The sequence below is a fragment of the Rattus norvegicus genome, chromosome 15, assembly GCF_021556685.1.
Source record: "Rattus norvegicus strain SHRSP/BbbUtx chromosome 15, alternate assembly SHRSP_T2T, whole genome shotgun sequence".
NCBI classification, from domain to species: Eukaryota; Metazoa; Chordata; class Mammalia; order Rodentia; family Muridae; genus Rattus; species Rattus norvegicus.
Genome location: NC_141548.1, coordinates 50,685,305 through 50,708,040, shown reverse-complemented (window position 1 = coordinate 50,708,040; position 22,736 = coordinate 50,685,305). Strand labels below are relative to the sequence as shown.

The window sequence follows — 22,736 nt, the reverse complement described above, 5'->3', positions numbered from 1 at the left end:
CGGAGGATGTGACACCCAGGCTGCTTTAAAGAAAGATTAAGTATTTACAGTATGCAGGGGTGGGGTGCGGAGCATCTTTGTGTCCAGAGGGCCGCTCCTGCAAAGGCCACACCTCCTCATGGGGACCTAGTGGAGGTCTTATTCTGGTCAGGGAGCCGAGGAGAACCTGGGCTCCTGGCTCCCTCTCCTTCCTTAGGCTCTGTATCTCAGAATACCTTAGCCTTTGTTTAAGTTTTACTTCTGATCTTTGTTCAGGTTCTGAGTAGGGGTGCTACCTGCTCATATCACAAGGTCTGATTGGGGGTGTGGTGGGGGTGGGGGTGGGGTGACTCCAACAGGAGATGGGCACATGTGCTTAGCAATCTGGAAGGCTGAGTCGCTGGTTAAGTACAGGGAACACACAGGCCTTGGAAGAGGTTGGGGGAGCCATGGGAAGAAGGCAGTGCTGGAACTAGCCTGGATCTTAAGGTGCACACCTTCCTGAGAACCACGTTGGAGGCTTCTCTCTCCAGCTAAACCTCTAGCTTGTGAGTAGGCATCTGCCCACAGGAAAATAGCAGCCTTGTGATGGGCTATCTTAGCTATAGGGCGGGAAGGAGGAAGTGACATCAGAAGGCAGGTTCAAGGGGGCTTTAGGTCACAGACAGCTGTGGTGAGGGAAGGGATGCTGGGGTCTGGAGCAGAAAATGCTGGAATGAAACCTATCTTTGTGTCGCAGAAATCTGTAAGACTGCAATGAGGCGGGCTGGAGAGATGGCTCAGCGATTAAGAGCACCCGACTACTCTTCCAGAGGTCCTGAGTTCAATTCCCAGCAACTACATGGTGGCTCACAAATATCTGTAAAGAGATCCAATGCCCTCTTCTGGTGTATCTGAAGACAGCTACAGTGTACTTATATATAATAAATGAATAAATCTTTAAAAAAAAAAAAAAGACTGCAATGAAGCACTACTTCCAATGCAAGGGAGGGAGGCCACCATAGGGCAGTGCCTAGTCGGCCTGGAAGGGCAGTGCCGATGACCAGCTAATGAGTGAAGTGATGACCAGCTAATGAGTGAAGTGACGGAACAGGTAGCAGCTGACTCCAAGCTGCAGGAAATGGGCTGACCAGGAAGGAAGAAAGGGAAAAGGGGGGTGGGGTGGGGGTGGGGCAGGAACTCTAGGCCTGAGAAGAAACCTGAAGCAAGGAGAAGCAGGCTTCCGAGATGGGCTGGTCAGCTCAGGTGATGGGAGGCTGCCGCCCTACAGTGACAGCTGCTGGCTGCCAGGTGTTGTTGAAGAAATTCCAGCCTCAGAGGTCTGCCACCGAGAGGTTGAGCAGATAAAGTCAGGCAGCAGTGGCTCACTTCTTTAATCTTAGCACCGTGGAGGCAGGGGCATAGGTTCTCTGAGTTTGAGGCCAGCCTGGTCTATAGAGTGACTTCCAGGATAGCCAGGGCTATGCAGAGAAACTCTGCCTCTATAAACTACAGAGAGAGAGAGAGAGAGAGAGAGAGAGAGAGAGAGAGAGAGAGAGAGAGAGAGAGAGAGAGAGAGAGAGAATGAGAATAAAGATAAAGGTTGGGTAGGGTTATGGGCTAGCATGGTCCCAAAGATGGATAAGGATTCTGGGAAGGAGAGAGAGAAACAGCCATGTCAAAACAGGACTGAGTGGCTCTGATTGGGAATGCTGGAGAGGTGAGGTGACTGGAAGACTTCTTAGTCAGGGTTACTATTGCTGTCTGTGATGAAACACCATGAGCAAAAATCGAATTGGAAAGGAAAGGGTTTGTGTGATTTATACTTCCCATATCATTGAAGAAAGTCAAGACAGAAACTCAAACTGGGCAGGAACCTGGAGGCAGGAACTGATGCAGAGACTGTGGAGAGATGCTGCCTCCTGGCTTGCTTCATCTGTCTTGCTCAGCTTGCTTCCTTACAGAACACAGGATGGACTGGGCCCCCCCCAACAATCACTAATTAAGAAAATACAGGCTTGCCTACAGCTCCATTTGACGATGCCATTTTCTCAACTGTGGGTCTCACCTTTCAGATGACTTTGGCTTGTGTCAAGTCAACACAAAACTATCCAGTACAACTTCTGTTTGAAGAAAAGTTGCAAGTGGGGACTGGGGACTGTGTACCCAGGTAGGGGTGGCGATTCAGGCCACCTCTCTAGCTAGCCAGTGGCCCAGCCTTGGCCATTCTACTGGCTATGAGTAGGTTTACAACTTTGACATTTGCATTGGTCGAAGACTGGACATCCCAAACCCTCCCATGACCCAGCCTGGCTTTCTCTCCCAAGAAGAGACATTGGCTAAAGAGTTCCAGGCTCAGTGGCACACCTCTAGCTCTCCTCTAGCAGAGAGAACCCTTTGCCTGCTCAGCATTGTACAAGTGACATGTTGCAGGATCCATGAAAGGTGACACCAGAGCACCCAGGTGGCAGAGCTGGGTAGAGAGACTAGGTGGGGGAGGGGTAGGGATAGGGGGAGCCCTTGCCTGCTGTAGGAACCCATAGAGGTTTTATACTGTGTTTTCCTTTGGTACAATCACTCTTAGGAGCATAAATAATGAAGTGAGACTCTTCTGTGCCAAAGGCAGAGGAGGAACATACCCAAGCAAAGTCTATCTTCTTTCTTAAACATGGATTTGAACTAGTATTTGCTTTATGAAGGTTGAGTTTGAACAGGAAGTATGAGGAAGCACTTCCAGTCACTGTCAGCCTTCTCTCCAGTAGATGTTGGAGGCGGAGGTCAGTGAAGTATCTACCTACTGCACGATGATTAAATGAGCCTGAATACACACTTACTAAGGTGCCCTGGTGAGCAGCTTTTAATCATATACACTTACAGACAATACAAATTGAATATTTGTTTATGGCAAGGTCTCCCTACATAGCCCATATTGACATCAAACTTTCCATCCTCCTGCCTCAATACCCTCAATGCTGGGGTTAGAGATGTGTATTTTGGCCACTGAACTTGGCCAACATTCAGTTTTTACTTGACTTTGGAGAGGGATCTCTCTTTCATATCATATTTTGCATAAACCAACATTAAAATGGATCCACATTCTCAAAAAAAAAAAAAGGTTGGAAGCGTGATAGGGGAGGTTGACTGGTGAAGGTTGCCAGTCTAGGCTTTAAAAATTGTCCAGAGTGGGGAGGGGAACACCCAAATAGAAGGGGAGGGGGAGGGGTTAGGGGGATGTAGGCCCGGAAACCAGGAAAGGGAATAACAATTGAAATGTAAATAAGAAATACCCAAGTTAATAAAGATGGAGGGGAAAAAAATCTGTTCAGAGATAATTGATAAGATGTATAATTCCTAGCAGTCCAGATCATTCTACCAAACCCAGCCTTGACCACGGATGCTTCCTTCCAATAAACAGCATGGATGGCATCAGATTCAACCCATTTTTATTTTAGTGTTTAGAGACAAGGTTTTGCTTTGTAGCCCAAGCGAGTCTTGCACTCATGACAATTCTTCTGTCTCACCCACCCACCCAAGTGTTGAGGATTACAGCCACCATATTTGGCTTGGCTTGCTGTACAGAAGAGCACCCAGAAAAGACTTAGGTGGGGTTTCTCTGGCTCATATCCCCATGGCATTCTTTGAAAAGTTATGAAGATACTAGTGGACTCTCTGTGACAACAGGTTGGGATAGGAACCTCTGAAGGTCTTGGCAGACAGGTAAGAAAGTACAGGTATGGACAGAAAACTCACTAAGAACACTAAGTCGAAGCTGCAGGGAAAATGCAGGAAGAAAGGGTCCCCAGTACTCGAAAAAGCAAGGTGATAGAGCAGTTGTGTGCGAGTAAGAGGCTTGGTTGAATTAGGGAGAAACAAGAAAATCTTCCCGTAGCCCTCTGACTTGCATTCCCAGGGCGCACCGCCGGATGAGTTTCTTCCTAGCCTCCCGGGGAAAACCATCTTGAGGGGCCAGCTAGGTTTTGAGGCTGGCGAGGTCAGCTGCTGGCCATTCGTGGCTCCCAGGGGAAAAGGGAGGCGGTGCAAAGAACAAGAGCGGAGGGGCGTGCCCGGGACTGGGGGCGTGTCTCGGGCGTGGCCGCCGGGTGTCCAATCCCCTTCGCTCCCCTTTCCACCAACCGAGCGCCGCTGTGGGCGGTGCCTGTCACAGCAACTGTTCCTGGGTGCAATTTTTTTCCCTTTTTTTTCTCCCCCCCCAACTTTGCTTTTTTTGTGAATGAAAAAAGGAGGTCGTGAGCGGTCCCGGGGACTGCGGCGCTGGGCGTCTTAAGGCTGTGCGCGTGCGGCGGCCTCACCCGGCGCTTGGCTCTCTAGCGCGCCGCCCGCAACCTCTGCAGCGCAGCCGGGCGGCGGCGCGGCCCAGCGGCTGGAGGTCTGAGCGGCTGCGCGCAGCCTGGCTCTTCGAGCCTCCATGACATTGGGCGCCCGGGGCGCGCGGAGATGCTGATCCGGAAGAGGCAGTGGCTGCAGTGCAGCGCCCCAGGCTGCTCAGGCGCCGCGGTCCGACCTGGGCTCTTGTGCCAGAGTTTCTTCTGATCGCACCTGAACTGGGACCCTAGGAGGTTGGATCTCCAGCACAGAGCAGCAGCGTCGGTGGCGCCCCAACTTGCACGCGCAGAGTGACCCCAGACAGCTCACTAAAATGAGCGTGCTTAGCAGGAAGAGATGTGTTCCCTACACTAGAAATTACCCCGTCACATGTAGTGGTGTAAGTACACGATTGATTTCTATTATGGCCGGGTTGCAAGCAGCTTCTGCAAACGTGCTACCTCGCCTTGGCTCAGCCTTCAGCGCCCACCCCTCTCCTGCTTGTCTCTCTCCTGCCTTCCCCTGAGCTCCACTCTTCCCTTGGGCACTTGCTGAGGCTGCTTGGTTCAGAAGGAAGAGAAACTAACCTTTTCTTGGGTGTTTTTAGGGAAAACTACATGTTTTGCATCGGTGTGGCGTGCCCCTCCCCCTTCCCTATTTATTTCATTTAAAAAAAAATTGTGTGTGCAGAGCGTCATGTCAGGAGGGAAAATAAGAGGTTCAGAGTGGTAGAGAGGCACCTTTTCCCCTTTTCTTTTCTTTCTTTCTTTTTTAAACCAGTACAGTTGGGGTGTTTGCTGACGGCTGTGGAGCTAGCTGTTTCTTTGAAGTCCAACTCCACTGTGATCTGTCCAGCTGAGTTTTGGTAAACTACTGATGGAAATGTTGAGCTTTCTTTGTTAATGTTCGGGTATTCTAGGGTTGAAAAGGTTTATCCTGTATTTAGGCTTCTGTTTCTGTTAACGTGATCATTTAAGATCCCTTTGGGCCTTGCTTTACGTTTTCTGAGTGGGGAGGATCCACCCCTCCACCTTCGCCCATATTACAATGTCAGCTTCCTCAGTGGGAGCTCCTTTAATTCCAAACCCACTTTTCCTTTGCTCTTTTCCTCCTGATTCTTCTTTTCTATCCATCTTCCTTGATTTTTACTTTCGTTTTCTCGATTTTCCTCCCTTTCACGTTTATTTATTTATTTTTTTTTGTAAGATGCAGGATGTAGGATTTGGTTGCTAGGAGACAAGCCAGGCTCCCAGGGAGATTGTCGTTTCCTTGACAACCAGACTAGGGCAGCCACAGATGAACAAGCCTCCTATCAGCTGTGGGAGGGAAAGAGGGGCTTTTGAGCTCTGCAAAGAGTGTGTGTAGGGGTGCGGGGGTGGGAATGGGAGCCCTTGAGGTTTGTGGGTAATCTGAGTACACCTTCAGATATGTCCTGGACAGAGCACAAAGAACTGGGAAAGCTGATGTGCAGGACACTGTTTGTGAAGAGCGGGCGGTGATTTGGGGACAAGAGTTGGGGGAGGAAATATTGGTGGTTTTAGGATTGTCAAGAGAGTGGATGGAGTGAGTTGAAGGTTGTGATACCCAGGTCAGGGTGGAGGATGGTCAGGAGGCTCTGAAGGAATGGGGCTGAAGAAAAGTCTCCAGTCACTGAAGAAGAGTGTGCCAGAGGGAAAGGGACAGTGGGGAAGTTCACTGCATGGTTTGTATTGTCATGCATCAGCAGCGATCCAGAAAATAGTAATATTCTAGAGCAGAAATTATATTAATATTGCCATGATGTCTCCTGGATAGGATCCTCATTTAAGACAGGCCTGATTAGACAAAAAGTTCTCCTGGCTTAATTGGGCCAGCCTGTATCTTAAAGAGAGATATAATTACACATATGGATATGCAATCTAGCATTATATAATACTATATTACATAAGAAGACAAATGCCTCCTTCCACCCTGGCTCCCTTGGTGTGAATTTACCAAAATTCAAGAATTTTCTTCCAACACCCTCATACCCATTTTCTGGAGGCAGAGACTGAGTCCAGTCCAGTGGTTTGCCTCTTTCTAGATAGGACAATGAAGCTTGCAGTTGCTAATGTAGGGATGATGATGAGCAAAAGGAAGTGCCAGTCAGTAGATGTGTCAGGGAAGTCTGAAGGGGCAGTCAGAGTAGGCCTGGGCTTCAGTGTGCAGATTAGATTAGAAATTTAAGCAGTCTGTGTTCTAAACTCATTTACTACTCTCCTACTTGTTGACTTGCTCTCCTCTTCCGAAAACTCTAGAACTCTAGAAATGAAATCACAAGGGGTGTGTGTGCATGTGTGTGTTTGTGTGTGTGTCTGTCTGTCTGTCCGTCTGTCTGTTAGGTCATAATGCAGCTGTACTTGGACATGGCCCTGGATTAAAGAACCCAGGCCCCTCCCATTCGCTTCCAGACCTGCATGCTAGTGAATCCTAACTATAGAAGGAAGTGCTATTGGCCTGTGGGTTTCTGTCTTCATACGTGAGATTCTGTCTTACCTCTTCTTTTTTTTTGTTATTCCACCCCTTAAAGCAGAAACACACCCACGTGGCTTTTCCTGGTACCCACACATCCCTCAGATGTTGAGACTGTTCAGGACAGAGAAGAGGAAGCAGAAAGCTGATGGCTTTAACAGTTGCTTGGTGGACAGGACCAGGAAGGCATCGTAATGATGCAGTGGTTGCCATGTAGACTGGGCCAGAGCTTAGTGGAGACCCTTTTTAGTGCCGGGATCCAGATGCTGTAAGACTCTTAGGAGGATGATAAACCTGTCTTATTGAAAAGTCCTTGCTGCACTCTTTGCTTAGGTTGCTGAGCTGCATCCCCTTGCACAGATCCCAGTTGCCGTGTTACTTGAGCATCTCAGTTCTGCATCCCTGCATGTTAGCATCTAATTTCAGTGTGCCAGGGACAGAGCTTCTCTGCTGCTGCTGGTGACTTGGCTTTGGTCTTGATGGCTCAGCAGTAAAGTGCCTGGGCAGCCTCCAGGACGACTCTGTGCTCAGGCTCAGCCAGCCCTCCTGTACCTGGGAAGGCTTACTTCAGAGATGGCTCACTGCATATAGGGAATGAGCAGGGGACACACTGATAACCCTAAGTGCACCTGCCCTGTCTCTGCTTCCTCCCTATTCTGCTTCTAGGAGGGTAGAAACCAGTGGAGAGAGTCTCCTCAAAGTCTCCTCAAACCACAGCCTCATCTTTGTAACCACTGATATGACATGTTAGCTACAGAAGGGCCTTCTGTCTCTTCATCTGGTCAATTATCCTCTGGGTTGGACAAGCTACTTCTCTGCCTGTCACAGAAGGAAACTGAGGCAGAAGTTTAAGCTAAGCTTGACCCTCAACTTCTTCTAGCAGCCAGTTCCCCACATAGACAATTTGTCTGGCTTCTCAGAATGCGGAAGCAATGAGGGTCTTCCAGTCCAAACTTCTCCTCTGTAGGTTTGAAGGAAGTAGATCTTACTCTTGGGAGCCTGATGTGGGATGCTGTGGGTACCCCAGATTGGGTATGGGAAGGCCCATGTAGCAGAGAGTGTATCGTTCTAGGCTGTGACTATCTCCATCCCTGTCTCAAAGTAGGCCTTCAGCTGAGCAGACACGTGGGCAATGTGACTGAACCAGAGTAGAAAAGGGGAGGCTTGTAGCAGGTACATAGAAGGCTTCCTACTCTAAGAGGCTGGCAGAAAAACCTCTCCTAGCCAATGAGAGGATAGGGTAGGAGAATGGAAGTAAACAGGCTGGGTCTTGGAAATTTACCATCTGAGAGGGCCAGGGGAAAACAGGGGAAGCTGGGAAGAGCTGATGCCCAGCCTTGACATGTCCATTAAATTTTAAAGTGACTCTGCCCTGGAGCATGCTGGGAAGGGGTGGGACCTGGCCCTAAGTCTGCTTCTCTCAGCTGTTTTGTTCTGCTGCTGCTACAGCCCCAGGGAAGAGGAGGAGAACAGAGGATGAGTGAGCTACCAAGCCAATTCCTTCTCTCTGGGGGAGTGGGGCCAGGCCCAAAGCAGGTCCTGCCCAGGAATCTCTCACAGACTGCCAACGTGCAGGAGCCCAGCTGCAGGATGGTGGGGAACCAGAGGGAGAGGCACGATCCATCTGGTGGTATTGTGTTGCTCAGTCTGAATGAGCTCCTGTTCCCTAGGGCCCCTGTAAAGCTGCCCACTCCTCTCTATGTCAGTGCCAATGCTTGACAAGGAGACAGAGCCAGCCGAGGAGGGCTGCTTACACTGACCCTGGTTCTCAGGGGTAGAGCATGCCAAACTGTCCTGATAGCTCCTTTCTTGCCTCTCAGGTCCCAATTAATGGATTCTGACATGGATTATGAAAGGCCAAACGTAGAGACCATCAAGTGCGTGGTGGTGGGGGACAACGCTGTGGGCAAGACTAGGCTCATCTGTGCCCGGGCCTGCAATGCCACCCTTACCCAGTATCAGCTGCTTGCCACCCATGTGCCCACAGTGTGGGCCATCGACCAGTATCGTGTATGCCAGGAGGTAAGACTAAGGTCCCTCGGTTGGGGGCCCATGTTTTGTATGTTGAACTGTAGCTTGGTGTCTCCTGGAGCTCATGAGAGGCGCTAGGGGTGGGGCAGAGGTGAATGAAGCAGAAGCAGTCTCTGGAGAGAGGTCTGATGGAGGTTCACTCCCAGGGAGGTATCTTTGACCATTTGTGTTTGCAGTGACGTTCAGGTTACTGTTTCTATTGCTGTGATGAAACACCATGACCAAAAGCAAGTTGGAAAGGTAAGGGTTTATTTGGCTTACACTTCCACACCACAGTCCATGACTGAAGGAAGTCAGGACAGGAACTCAGGCAGGACTGGAAGCTGGAGGCAGAGTTGAGGCCATTGAGGAATACTGCTTACTGACTTGCTCCTCATGGCTTTCTCAGCCTGCTTTTTTATAAAATCCAGGCTGCCGGTCCCAGGGATGACACCACACACCATAGGCTGGGCCCTCCCCAGTCAATCACTAATTAAGAAAATAGCCTACAGCTGGATCTTTTTTTTTTTTTTTAAGATTTTATTTATTTATTGAATATAAGTACACTGTAGCTGTCTTCAGACACACCAGAAGAGGGCATCAGATCTCATTACAGATGGTTGTGAGCCACCATGTGGTTGCTGGGAATTGAACTCAGGACCTCTGGAAGAGCAGTCAGTGCTCTTAACCACTGAGCCATCTCTCCAGCCCCCTACAGCTGGATCTTATAGAGACATTTTCTCAATTTAGCTTCCTTCCTCTCAGATGGATAACTCTAGCTTGTGTCAAGTTGACATGAAACTAGCCAGCACAAATAGGTAAGCCGGTGGCTAGGATTTTAACTTTGGCTGAGTACCATGTCTTGTGCAATCATAGCCCAAAGTAATAACATGTTCTTCTGCGGCAAGAAGTTTTCTCTTTTTAAGGTCTCCCCTGCTTCTGCGCAGCATGGAGATTACCCTCATTTATTCACCAGAGGTTTCATGTGGACAGCAACTTGTACAAGACACATGTACCAGCCCTGTCCTCCCCATTGGGGTTGAGCTGGCATCTGCCCCTAAAGACCATTGTCCTGTCTCCCCCATGCCCAGGTGCTAGAACGCTCCCGAGATGTCGTAGATGATGTTAGTGTCTCCCTGCGCCTCTGGGACACCTTCGGAGACCACCACAAAGATCGACGTTTTGCTTATGGAAGGTAGGGAAGGCCTTGAGGGCTTGCAGTGAGAGGAGGGGATATGGTGGTGGGCATTCCCTGGGGCTGAGGATATCCTGGGCTTGGAGGTGTGGTGTGAGTTCCAGCTCTGCAACCGACTAGCTCTGAGCAGCTCTCGGATGGTTTTTCTCACTGTGAGATGGTCATCAGTTCTTTCTTCCTCCTTTTCTAATTTCAATGCTGGACATTGAACCTAGGTCCTCGTGCATCATAGGCAAGTGCCCTACCACTGAGCTATATCTCTAGCCCTTTGCAAAGCAAAACAAAGAAGAGATCGTGCATCATAGGCAAGTGCCCTACCACTGAGCTATAGCTCTAGCCCTTTGCAAAGCAAAACAAACAAGAGAAGAGCTGTATTTGAGACAAGGTCTTCCTCCAGTGCCCATGTCACCCAGGCAGCCTTGAACTGGAAGTTCTTTGCCCCAGGCCTCCCAGATAGCTTGCCTGTTCCACCAGGACTGGCAAAATAGTAATTCCTGTGTATGTCTAGATATGTGTATTGGCATATACATGCTCGTGTGTGTGCAAATTTGCAGGGAGGGCATCTTGTACCTGTGTGTATGACTGATGAGGCTAGAGGTAAACAACAGGATGTTTTCTTTGCTCTCCGATTTAGGTGTTTTGTTTCGTTTTTGTTTTTGTTTTGTACTGAATCGGGAACATACAGTTTTGACTGGACTTGCTGGATAGAGAGCCTCAGGGATTCCACTCCTGTCCTCCACCCCCAACCATGTTGCTGTGCCAGGGACACAAACGCACACAGGGATGCTTGGCTTGTGAATACTTAAGTACTGGGGATTTGAACTCAAGTGCTCATGCTTGCATAGAAATCGCTTCCTCTGCTTAGCTATATTCTCAGCCCCAAATGATAACCAATTTAACCAATGAGATAGCCGTGTGACCAAATGAATCTTTGTGCTTTAAAATGCCTACGTAAATTATAGTCACTGTTATTATGTATCATGTGGAAATAGGTTCAAAAGGCAGGGGTAGGCTGTAGTGGAGGGGATAAGGAGCAAGAAACGTGTTTTCCTCTTTCCAGGGACAGGTTAACCACCATTAGCTTTCTGTACCGATAACTTTTCTCTCACCCTACAGATCCGATGTGGTGGTTTTGTGTTTCTCCATTGCCAACCCTAATTCCCTCCACCATGTCAAGACCATGTGGTACCCAGAAATCAAGCATTTCTGCCCCAGAGCTCCTGTTATTCTGGTGGGCTGCCAGCTGGACCTGCGCTATGCTGACCTGGAAGCCGTTAACAGGGCCAGAAGACCTTTGGCTAGGTAGGGGTACTGGTGCCCAGGAAGAAGGAAAGGACATGGGGGCAGGGCACCATTATGGTTCCCTGCTCAACTCAGAAGGAAACCCACTGACCTTTATGTCTTTCTTTTGATTTGCAGCAAATTCACATCAGCATCAACAACAAACATGCTCATTCATTCATTCACTCACTCATTCATTCTTCCATGTCATTGTACACCCCCTGTGGGAACACTCTTGTGCTGTATTCTATGAGGAAAGAGAGAGGGGAGAAGACATGTGTGAGAATATTTATATGAAAGGGCCTTATAAGTCTGTGGTGCTCATAGAGTTGGCTCTTCATATCACAGGTTCCACAGCTGTAGTAGGTTCAGCCAACAAATGTGAATATCCTGACCTCCCCCACTCCTGTCATTATTCCCCAAATATGGCATGATAACAATTACAGCATTGCACTTATAAATAATCTAGAAGTGATTTAAAGAAGAGCCGGGGTATGTAGAGGTTATGTAACAGTGAGCTTCTATACATGGGTCTCAAGTTTCCACAGATTTGGAAACTGAGGTATATCCTGGAACCGATCGTTTTCAGATTTGAAGGGGTGTCTGTCTGCCTGTGAATCAATGCTAGTGTGAAGCTTTGCATGCAAGTTAGCAGAGCGGGGAGTGCAGTCCCTGCTTTGAACTGGGGCAGTCAATAAGGTGTAGCATAGAAACTGAAGCTCTCCTAAAGGACCGGAGGGCCAGGCAGAATAGAGAGGGGTCAAGGGCAGATACGAGCAGCCTCTCCAGCCTGGAAGAAAATGGCCAGGCTCCTTCCATCACCAACACAAGTTTGTTTTCCCTTCTCTCACTCACCAGGCCCATCAAGCCCAATGAAATCCTCCCCCCAGAGAAGGGTCGGGAAGTGGCCAAAGAGCTGGGGATCCCTTACTACGAGACCAGCGTGGTGGCACAGTTTGGTATCAAGGACGTCTTTGACAATGCCATCCGGGCTGCACTCATCTCTCGCCGCCACCTGCAGTTCTGGAAATCTCATCTGCGCAATGTGCAGCGGCCTCTTCTGCAAGCACCCTTCCTTCCCCCCAAGCCACCGCCCCCTATCATCGTGGTGCCCGACCCCCCCTCCAGCAGCGAGGAGTGCCCCGCCCACCTCCTGGAAGACCCGCTCTGTGCGGATGTCATCCTGGTGCTGCAGGAGCGCGTGCGCATCTTTGCCCACAAAATCTACCTCTCCACCTCCTCCTCCAAATTCTATGACTTATTCCTCATGGACCTGAGTGAGGGGGAGCTGGGGGGCCCCTCAGGGCCAGGGGGCCCCCGCCCAGAGGACCACCGGAGCTACCCTGAGCAACACTACCATCATCACCATCACCACCATGGGCGGGACTTCCTGCTTCGGGCAGCCAGCTTTGACGTATGTGAGAGTGTGGACGAGGCTGGGGGCTCTGGTCCAGCTGGCCTCAGAGCTTCAACCAGTGACGGGATCTTACGGGGTAATGGAACAGGGTACCTGCCAGGCAGAGGACGTGTGCTGTCTTCCTGGAGCAGAGCTTTTGTGAGTATCCAGGAAGAGATGGCAGAAGATCCTCTGACCTTCAAATCCCGGCTGATGGTGGTGGTGAAGATGGATAACTCCATTCAGCCCGGGCCCTTCCGGGCTGTTCTCAAGTACCTGTACACAGGGGAGCTAGGTGAGAATGAGCGGGACCTCATGCATATCGCTCACATTGCCGAGCTGCTAGAGGTCTTTGATCTACGTATGATGGTGGCCAACATTCTCAACAACGAGGCCTTCATGAATCAGGAGATCACCAAGGCCTTCCATGTACGCCGGACCAACCGGGTTAAGGAGTGTTTGGCAAAGGGCACCTTTTCAGGTATGGAACACACTTAGAAGAAGAAGGGGTTCTCTCTAGGAAATTTTCTGAGGAGCCTAGGTTATCCTAGTATTCAGAATTGACTTCAGCTCCCTATGCCATACAAATATGGCTGTCTTGCTGCTCAAGCCAATAGCTTGGTGGTCTACAGCCTATTACTCGTATCACATTCCTCCAGCAGGCAGGTGGGTAGTCAGGACCCAGTGGCTGCTTGGGGCTGATTCTCCCGCACAGCCACTGTATCCTTACATGATGCCTCTTCTCCTGAACAGATGTGACCTTCATCCTGGATGATGGGACCATCAGCGCCCATAAGCCTCTGCTGATTTCCAGCTGTGACTGGATGGCTGCCATGTTTGGGGGACCATTTGTGGAGAGTTCTACCAGGGAGGTGAGACTGCAGATGGGAAGGGAGAGATATTTACCTCTTTGAATTTGAGATAGCGTCAGTTAATGGTACTTTCCTCAGCCCTGGTCATGTTCTAAGCACAGTGATGGACCCAAAACAAGTTTATGAGATACTTTGAGTTGCCAAGGATTTTTCAATATTCCAGGAGAGGAAATTATACTATCTTAGCCAAACCTGTTATACGAAAGAAAGGGATACCCTGAGAAGTTATGCAACTTGCACAAAGTTATGCAACTAGGAAAAAAAAAAAAAGAGGGTAGGTCTGAAACTCAGGGTTGATAGTTTCTTCCTTCCTTAATATACTCTGTGGCTTCCCTGAGACACACAGAAAAGCCCGTGTTCCAAGCTGGAGTCGGCAGTGTCTGTAAAGATGGGTTTTATTATTACTGAGCTATGGGGAGACAAACAGATCAGGAGAAAATGCCACCGACCAGGTGGGTTGATAGAGACACTAAGGCGGGGAAATGCACTCTGAGAGGGGCCACGCAGAGAAGAGCAGGAGTCAGTCAGGAAGTAGAGGTGGAGGTAGCCTGGTCCTTTGATCCTGTCTCTAGGGTGATTGGACCAGGAAATGGTAGATTGGTATGTGAGTGTGATAAAGGAGACCACTTGCAGGCAGCTCCTGTCTAGCTCCTGGCTTTGTAGGCTAGAAGGGACCTCCCAGGCTCTAGATGTCAGAGCATCAAGTACAGAATATGAAAGCACATAATGAATACAGTCCCTGTTCTCTGTGATCTGTGCCCATCCTCAGCTGAGCCATCTTCCTCCTCATTTGCCACCCTCTTGGGTACCAACTCAGCCTAGAGTTGGAAGGGGTTTGTTGATGAGCCCTTAGAAATCTTCTCCTTTGTCCGGTTCCTCTTCAGTCCTCCTAGACAAGCAGAGTAGCCTGGTGACAGCCTTAGGTATTTTCCATCTTCTCTGACTCCTGGACCATCAGTTGGTCATCATTCTATCTCATAGTTAACAAGATTAACCTTTGCACAGATGTATAAAGTTCAATGTCTCCCCATGCAGTTTTCCCAGCTTGTCTGCCATTTCTTTGGAGTGGGGGACATGTTATTTGACTTCTGTCAGGTATCCCTCCTGCCCCCCAAATCCCATCCTTTAGATCATCCTTAACAGATCCTTGACTGAAACAAACAAACAAACAAACAAACAAACAAACCAAGAGCAATCAGCAGTCGTGTTGGGTGAATTAGAAATATGAGCTCCCTATGACTTCTGGGAAGGAAGTGCTTAGGGAAGGCTAAGCTGAATAGTTAAGAACTGAACTGGTCTCTCAAGTGGGAGAAAGAGTTGGACATACAGAATATGGCCAGAATTCTTTGAAGCCCTCCTGTAGGGGGCCTGTGTGGCCTGGACCTGTCTCAGCACCATAGACACACATTTTAAAGCTCCGCCCAATTCTCAGCAAGCCCAGAGAGACTCCCATCTGATAAAAAAAAAAAAAAAAAAAAAAGCAGGTTTTGTTTCTGTGCTGCTGTGAAGTGATCCCAGAGGCTCAGAGCAGCAGCACCGAGCAACTAGCCAGTTCCCTTTGCGCACTCTGTAGCCCACTTCAGCTATTCCCTGCAGGTACAGGGAACTCTGGGGAGTGGCTGACCCAAATGGTCCCTTCAAACATCATCCCTACCAGAGTAGCTTCAGGGAGATGCCAAGAATCTAGGTAGGTCCTTTTAGAAGGCACCAGAGCCCCCCTCAACTAATGCTGTCAAGTCACTGAGCCAAGGTTATTGGGATTTCAGATTCAGGAACAGCCTAGAAGGCTAGTTACTAGGGGGAGACCAGGTCACCAAGTCAGGTCTTTATCTGTCAGGATGAATTCTGAGCCACCGGAGACTTCATGCCACTTGCCTGCTTCTTCCTCCCTAGGTGGTGTTTCCATACACAAGCAAGAGCTGCATGAGGGCTGTGTTGGAGTACCTCTACACGGGCATGTTCACCTCCAGCCCAGACCTGGATGATATGAAGCTCATCGTCCTGGCTAACCGCCTCTGCCTGCCGCACTTGGTTGCCCTCACAGGTAACTAACTGTAGTGTACAGGGACCTCCCTGGGGCAAGGTCACAGAGACCCCAGGGAGTAATTATGCATCCTTTGTTACCTCTCTCCTCCTGGGGATAGGCTGGGATAGGACACCAAGGGAAAAAAGTGCTCTTAGAATTCAGTCTGCTGGGTGCTGGAGAGATAGCACAGTGGTTACAGGTACTGGGAGGCTTTTCCAGAGGACCTGGCTTCAATTCTGAGCACCCACATAGCAGCTCACATCTGTAACTCTAGATCCAGGAGATCTGATGCCTCACAGATAGATACACACGGAGGCAAAACACCAACGCACATTAAAAAAAAAGTTTAGTCTGCTGATGTGTCATAGAGGACATAGGTGTACAGTGTGTGTGTTTGCCTGAGGACATAGGTGTACGGTGTGTGTGTGTGTGTGTGTGTGTGTGTGTGTGTGTGTGTGTGAGTGTGTGTGTACATGAGGGGCGGAGGAGGGGGGTCTCCTGGCATCACCAAATGATCTCTGGCAGGTGATGACACTTTGACCTTTACTCAGGTAAGGTCAAGAGGTCACAGGGAACAGAACATCTTTCTGCTTCTACTGGATGGTTTTTCTCCTGGTCGGCTTCCTGTTCTTTCTTCTCTCCTTCTTCTTCCTCTCCTTCCTCTTCTTTGACTTCATTCTTTCCTCCTTCTTTCAGAAACATAAGGCAAACATTGACAAGCTACTAACACACAGTTCCTCCTAAGGATTGTGAAAGCTAGGCTTGGTGCTATGGGCTGTAATCAGAACTAACGGGAGGCAGAGGCAGAGGCAGGGAGGCAGGGAGGCAGGGAGGCAGAGAGAGGCAGAGAGAGGCACCGAGAGGCAGAGAGAGGCAGAGAGAGAGGCAGAGAGAGGCAGAGGCAGAGAGGCAGAGAGAGGCAGAGAGGCAGAGAGGCAGAGGGGCAGAGAGAGGCAGAGAGAGGCAGAGAGGCAGAGGCAGAGAGAGGCAGAGAGGCAGAGGCAGAGAGGCAGAGAGGCAGAGGCAGAGGCAGAGAGGCAGAGAGAGGCAGAGAAAGGCAGAGAGAGGCAGAGAGAGGCAGAGAGGCAGAGAGAGGCAGAGAGGCAGAGGCAGAGAGGCAGAGAGAGGCAGAGAGGCAGAGAGGCAGAGGCAGAGGCAGAGAGGCAGAGATGCAGAGAGGCAGAGGCAGAGAGAGGCAGAGGCAGAGAGGCAGAGAGGCAGAGGCAGAGGCAGAGGCAGAGAGAGGCAGAGAGAGGCAGAGAGAGGCGCAGAGAGGCAGAAAGAGGCATAGAGGCAGAGAGGGAGAGGCAGAGGCAGAGGCAGCCTAAATTCAAGTTTTGTCTGAGCTACAGAATCCGTTTAATTATTCTGGGGGACTTAGCAAACCTTGTCTCAAAGAAAGAGGGTAGGAACAGGGATATAGCTCAGTGGTGGTGCTTGCCTACTTGTACAAGGCCCTGGGTCTAGTTTCTAGTATCAAAACACATGTGGGGATTGGGGGAGGGAGAGGGAAAGAGGGAATATTATGAGAACTATAGCTCAGCTTTTAAAATGAGCCAATCCCAGAAGCCTTTGATGCAAGGATGACACGGGCAATTAGTAGATGCAGCAGGAGGCAGCCAGGTGCTCACAGTGGGAAGGGGATCTAAAGATGGAGACCCAGGCAGACATTTTCTGTTGCTGTCGGTGTTTGAGTTGTTGTCTTAGATATAAGTGATAGTGTTGAGGTCAGGATTGATTTTCCTGGGCAAGTCAGGAGAGGGCAGAGAGTTGCCTTAGAACTTGAGTCAGGATTTAGGCAAGGGCCAGGGTCAAACCTACTGGATCCCTGGGAAATTAATTAAGATTAAGGATGGAGTCCAGGGAGTCAGCATTGAGACGAGAGAGGAATTAAAAGAGACTTAGCAGTCACAGAAAGCAGGCAGAAATCATTGATCAGGACAAAACCAGACCTACAGAGGGAGTGCAATGACCCAAGTGAGGGGCATGAGGGTCTTTAGGGTAGGGTAAACTGTGTCTTAGATTACATTTTTAGCATTCTTTGGTGCCCATGGAAAATGGTGCGACCTTTCCAGAGGCCATGACTTTTCAAAATCTGACACAGACTAATTCCGTTTTCAGAAGACCATCTCTAAAGTAATGACCTTGGGGAAAAACTAAACCCATAAAGGTATTTCTAGGAGTTCTTTTCATTAGGGTGGGAATTGGAAACAAATTGGAGAAGCACCCTTGGTTAAGCCCATACAGGTAATTTTCACACAGCTACCATTTAAAATGTCAAACTGCACTGCCCTGTGGAAGGCCTTGCAGAAAGTAACATCTAATTATTTTTTTTCTGGAGACGATCTGTGCAAGTTGGAAAATGTGCACTAAGCCACAACTGTCCATCTGCGTCGTGAAGGATCTGTGGGACCTGCTGAGTTTCGGGTGGTTGATGAGCTACATTTTCTGAGGTTATCAATTCATACTTCATCTTGTCTGCTGTTAAATATGACACGAATAAGTGGAATATGTATTTTGCTTGATGACTTCTACAGCAAAATCCTTTTCTCAGTTTGATGAGTGCCAAGAACTTGAGCCTCCCTGGCCACACCATTAGTTATCAGCTCTCTCTCCCCATTACAGATGCCTCTTTTCTCCCAAGAGGAACCCACACTGTAAGGCATTCTTCTCTTACAGTAATGCCTATGGACTTGCTTTCTTACCGTTTACAGTTTCATCATCCAAGTTCACTTCCTCTAAGCATTATAGCTTAGTTTCACTTTTTTTGTGTGTGTTATCATTTGAAGTTCATTTAATCAATGAGTACCTGTCCATAAAAAAAACAAAAAACAAAAAACAAAAAGCTTCCTAAAGTTATTTATTGAAAACCAACTATCATTGTTTACTGTCTGCTACCGTGATTTAAAAAAAAAAATGAGCAGAGTCAAGTTAGGGGAGGAAAGTGTTAGGCTTATAGCCCATCATCAAGGGAAGCCTAGGCAGGGGCTATTTATTTATTTTATGCATATGAGTACACTGTAGCTGTCTTCATACGCACCAGACGAGGCATCAGATCCATTACAGATGGTTGTGAGCCACCTTGTGGTTGCTGGGAATTGTACTTAGGACTTCTAGAAGAGCAATCAGTGTTCTTAACCACTGAGCCATCTCTCTAGCCCCAGGATCACTGTTTCCTGGCTTGCTCTATATGACTCACTCAGCTTCCTTGCTTATACAACCAGGACCACTTATCTAGGGTTGGTTATGCTCACAGCGGGCTGGGCCCTCTCACATCAATCAGCAACATAGAAAATGCCCCCACAGACATGCCAACAGGCAATCAGATGGAGGCAGTTCCTGGATAGAGGTTCCCTCATTCAGATTGACTCTAGTTTGTGCCAAGTTGACAGAAAGTAAACATCACACTCCTACTCTGGTTTTAAAATATACATTGATTGATTGATTGATTGATTGATTGATTGTATGATGATCGAAGGACAGCTCTTGGGAGTTGGTCCTCTCCTCTCATCCTATGGACTTTGGGGATCAAACTCAAGTTTTTTTTTTTGTTTGTTTTTTTGTTTGTTTTGTTTTTTTGGTTTTTTTTGGAGATGGGGTCCTTCTGTAGGCTAGACTTACTTCATACTCTGATTCTCCTGCCTCCTTCGTCTCATGACATGCCTAGCTTATGTGGTGCTGGGATGGAACCCAGGGCTTTAGGCATGGTAAGCAAGCATTCTACCTACTGAGCTATGACCCCACTCCCACAGTTCTCTGTTCATGGTGTAGTTAATATAATTCTCTCCTGACCATATTTCTTGTATTCTTGGGTATTGGATTGAGGACTAGATCCTGATGCATTTTAAAAAAACAACAACAACAAAACAAACAAACAAAAAAAAACCAAAAAAAAAAAAAAACCACTGCCTTCAGTAATTTCTCTTTACCAAGAAAAAAGATTGTCTGATTTTCTTTTTTCTTTCTTTCTTTTCTTTTCTTTTTTTTTTTTTTTTTTGTGGTTTTAACAGTCATTTAGTATCACTGGCTAGACCTATCAACTAATTAGATGTTCCAAAATATACTATCCCAAACTCAGCCATCCCCTTCTACAAAGTGAGAAACGCCCATCTGTTTGGTTACCCAGTGATAGAGCTTGCAGTTAAAACAGGACTCCTCTGTCGTTTTCTTTGAGTTTCTGAGATAGAGCTCTTTCCTCCCATCCTTGACGGTGACCAGTTTTTATGTGTGTATATTTTAAAAGTGTTACCAGGAACAAATGTGATTCGTTTCCTTTGATTGTATTTATTTCTATTGTTTGGTTGTTGTTTTTAAGACAGGGTCTTATAAAGTCCAGGCTGGCCTTGAACTTGCTTTGTAGTTAAGCTGGCTTTGAACTCCTGATTCTTCTGCTGAATCCTCCAGGGTGCTAGGATTGTAGGCATGCACCACCACAACCAACAATGTATTATTTTTGAAGTTCAAATACTATACCTTTAGCCAATAGCTGTCTCTTTGTGTTTGCTCTGGAATCCATCCTTGCTATTTAGAAGAAAAAGATGTCCTAGCTCCACCTTTTTGTTTCAGATTTGGTCTGTGGTAACCAACCCAGGGCCCTATACATGCTGGAAGCTGGTTTCTTACAGTTGACAAGAGAAATGGTCTTGTGATGCTTCCTTTCCTGATCTTTCCTGTTGGAGGAGCTGGAAAAACATGCTCATTTTTTTAAGGACGGAATACCTCATGGGTTTATTCTGATACTTTTAATTAAATTCAGGACCAAGGGGGTTTATTCTTCATATAAATGTTTGAGTGGAAACTGGAAGCGTGATACACTATTTGATAGTAAAGTTGAAATTAATTTGAATAAGTAGGTTTAACCCACAGTTCTGTGTCAGAGTTCACAGGCTGTCTTCATTTTCAACAAACATGAGGTTTCAGGCTATCTTCCATCAGTGACTTATTGTATCGAGGACTGTGATCTTCTGTGTAGCAGATTATATGGTGGGACCTGTGTAGTTTGAAAAAAAGGAAAAGAAAAAAACCTCTTAGCTAGCTCCCCAGCCTTTTCCATTTCCGGTTCCTACCTGACTGAGGTCTTTCCTCATTCCTGTTTTCCCTCTAATAGCAACAAACTTAAAGTCTCCTTTGGCCTTTCTGGCCTGTTGGGATTTAGCCCTGGCCTGATCAGTTTGAACTCCTTCCTTCCTGCAGCAATCCCCTGCACCATTCATAAGCACTATAGGGCCTTTGTCGTGTTTCTTCAGCTGATTGTTGCTGTATGTGTGTCACAGAGCAGTACACAGTGACTGGACTGATGGAGGCAACCCAGATGATGGTGGATATCGATGGGGATGTCCTTGTATTCCTGGAATTGGCACAGGTATTGTGGCAAGGGGAGGAAGTGATGAGTCTTGACTCCAGGCTCTGCCCATAGGCAGTGTGTAAGGCTGTGGGAGGTGATGGGTCAGTATAGTGTACAGCCCCGGCTTCCCAGCAGGAAGCAACTAGAAACCGTCTGGACATTTGCAAAGAGAGCTGGCCATGAGATAAAGGGACTGAGACCAAAGGTCATCAGAGGGGACCCTAGGATAGGGCTTGGATCACAGAGGGGGTACTGAGGTTAGCTGACTCCATGGCGCCTCTGGAGTTAACTGCCTGCTTCCTTATTGCCAAGCAAAGGAGTCACGGTGGCAGGAATTGGGCTTTTGATTGTGGCTGGTGCTGGGTTTTCTAAGCTCGGTTGTTCAGTTTTGGGTGCAGACTGTTTTGTTTGCAGATGGGAGGAGAAGGGAATCCTGGTTGGGTAAGAGCTGAGAAGAGTAGATATCAGAGAATGGGCATGTGGGACCAAACATCAGTAGTACACGTGCTGGAGGCAATTGTGGGGCTGGTAATAGGGTCCAGGAGCTGTGTCTAGCATTGTCTTGCTCAGTTCTGGCAAGGGAAGGGATGCTTGTGAGGGTGGGCCCCTTATGACTTGCAGAGTATCTGTGGGAGGGTGCTACCCAGAGCTGCTGCTTCACAGGCCTCTATGTGGAGTCCTGGCTCCAGTAGGGATGTGTTTCTGTACCATTCACAGTTCCACTGCGCGTACCAGTTGGCCGACTGGTGTCTTCACCACATTTGCACCAACTACAACAACGTGTGCCGCAAGTTCCCTCGAGACATGAAGGCTATGTCTCCAGGTGAGTCTCTGTGTCAGACCCATGCGCTTCTGCGTCAGGAGCTAACCCGAACCACGGAAAGGGTAGGCTTAGCGCTGCCCTGAGGGACCCTCCTAACTTCGCACTCCTTGCACTGTGCTTTAGAAAACCAGGAGTACTTTGAGAAGCACCGGTGGCCGCCAGTCTGGTACCTGAAAGAAGAGGACCACTATCAGCGTGCGCGGAAGGAGCGAGAGAAGGAGGACTATTTACACCTGCGGAGGCAGCCCAAGCGGCGGTGGCTGTTTTGGAACAGTCCTTCATCACCGTCCTCCTCAGCAGCGGGCTCGGCATCCCCATCCTCCTCCTCCTCAGCTGTGGTCTGAGATGCTGCCACCTTCTTCTGATCCCACTGCTGTTGTCCTCATTAGCCCTTGTCCTTCTGCTCTTCTGTACCATCCCCTCGACCCGACAGGTGATGAGGGAATTCACCCAACCAGAACCCTAAGGGCAGAGCCTTTCTTACCAGCCAGTGTGGCTCAGGCTAAGAGGAGCCAGGCCCTGCAGATCAGAACAGGGTCCACCTACAATTCCAGGCAGGGCAGGAAAACATCTACCCCAAGGTGGGGAGCAGGAAAGAGCTCAGAGCTCTGGTATTTTCTCTCTGGACTTGACAATAGAGTCAATGGAGGAACGTTTCCGTTCATGGGCTTGTCTGTATTGGTGTCTGCTTTGACCAGAGAGACAGCTTCCTTCCCAGGAGCTGGTCATGGTTTCCCATCAACAGGCTTTTGAGGGTTGCAAGTATTTTGTGAGCATCGTCCCATGGGCTTACTCAAATCCTTACTTGAGAAGTCGGGGTAGAAAAAAAGTCTTCAGAGCCCACATCAAGGCTTCTATACCGTGAGGTGAGGTTGCTACGGGGAGAATGGAATAAACTATATCCTGCCAGTATTTTTTCAGGGCTGACTACAGGCAGTGCAGACTTAGTGGTGGGTATCAGCACTGATTCAATGTTCAGGTTTGTAGGCAGTACCTCAGTACAATGTGAGCTTTCTAC

The 22,736-nt window shown here is 48.5% G+C and overlaps 1 protein-coding gene and 1 long non-coding RNA gene across 2 annotated transcripts in view; both read left to right on the top strand.

Moving 5' to 3' along the window:
- LOC103693695 (uncharacterized) overlaps positions 1–926 on the top strand; it is a 29,995-nt gene extending 29,069 nt beyond the window's left edge. Inside the window, exon 6 of the long non-coding RNA XR_015638906.1 lies at positions 719–926. This is a non-coding gene — a long non-coding RNA (uncharacterized LOC103693695). The remainder of the gene's footprint in view (positions 1–718) is intronic.
- Positions 927–4,320: 3,394 nt separating this feature from the next.
- Positions 4,321–22,382, top strand: Rhobtb2 (Rho-related BTB domain containing 2). The gene is made up of 10 exons (NM_001013133.1): positions 4,321–4,681; positions 8,592–8,793; positions 9,873–9,976; positions 11,093–11,278; positions 12,116–13,134; positions 13,407–13,525; positions 15,419–15,569; positions 20,825–20,913; positions 21,613–21,718; positions 21,842–22,382. Exons 2-10 carry the CDS (start codon positions 8,602–8,604, stop codon positions 22,060–22,062), a joined length of 2,187 nt encoding a protein of 728 aa, NP_001013151.1. The 5' UTR covers positions 4,321–4,681; positions 8,592–8,601; the 3' UTR covers positions 22,063–22,382.
- Positions 22,383–22,736: the final 354 nt, after the last annotated feature.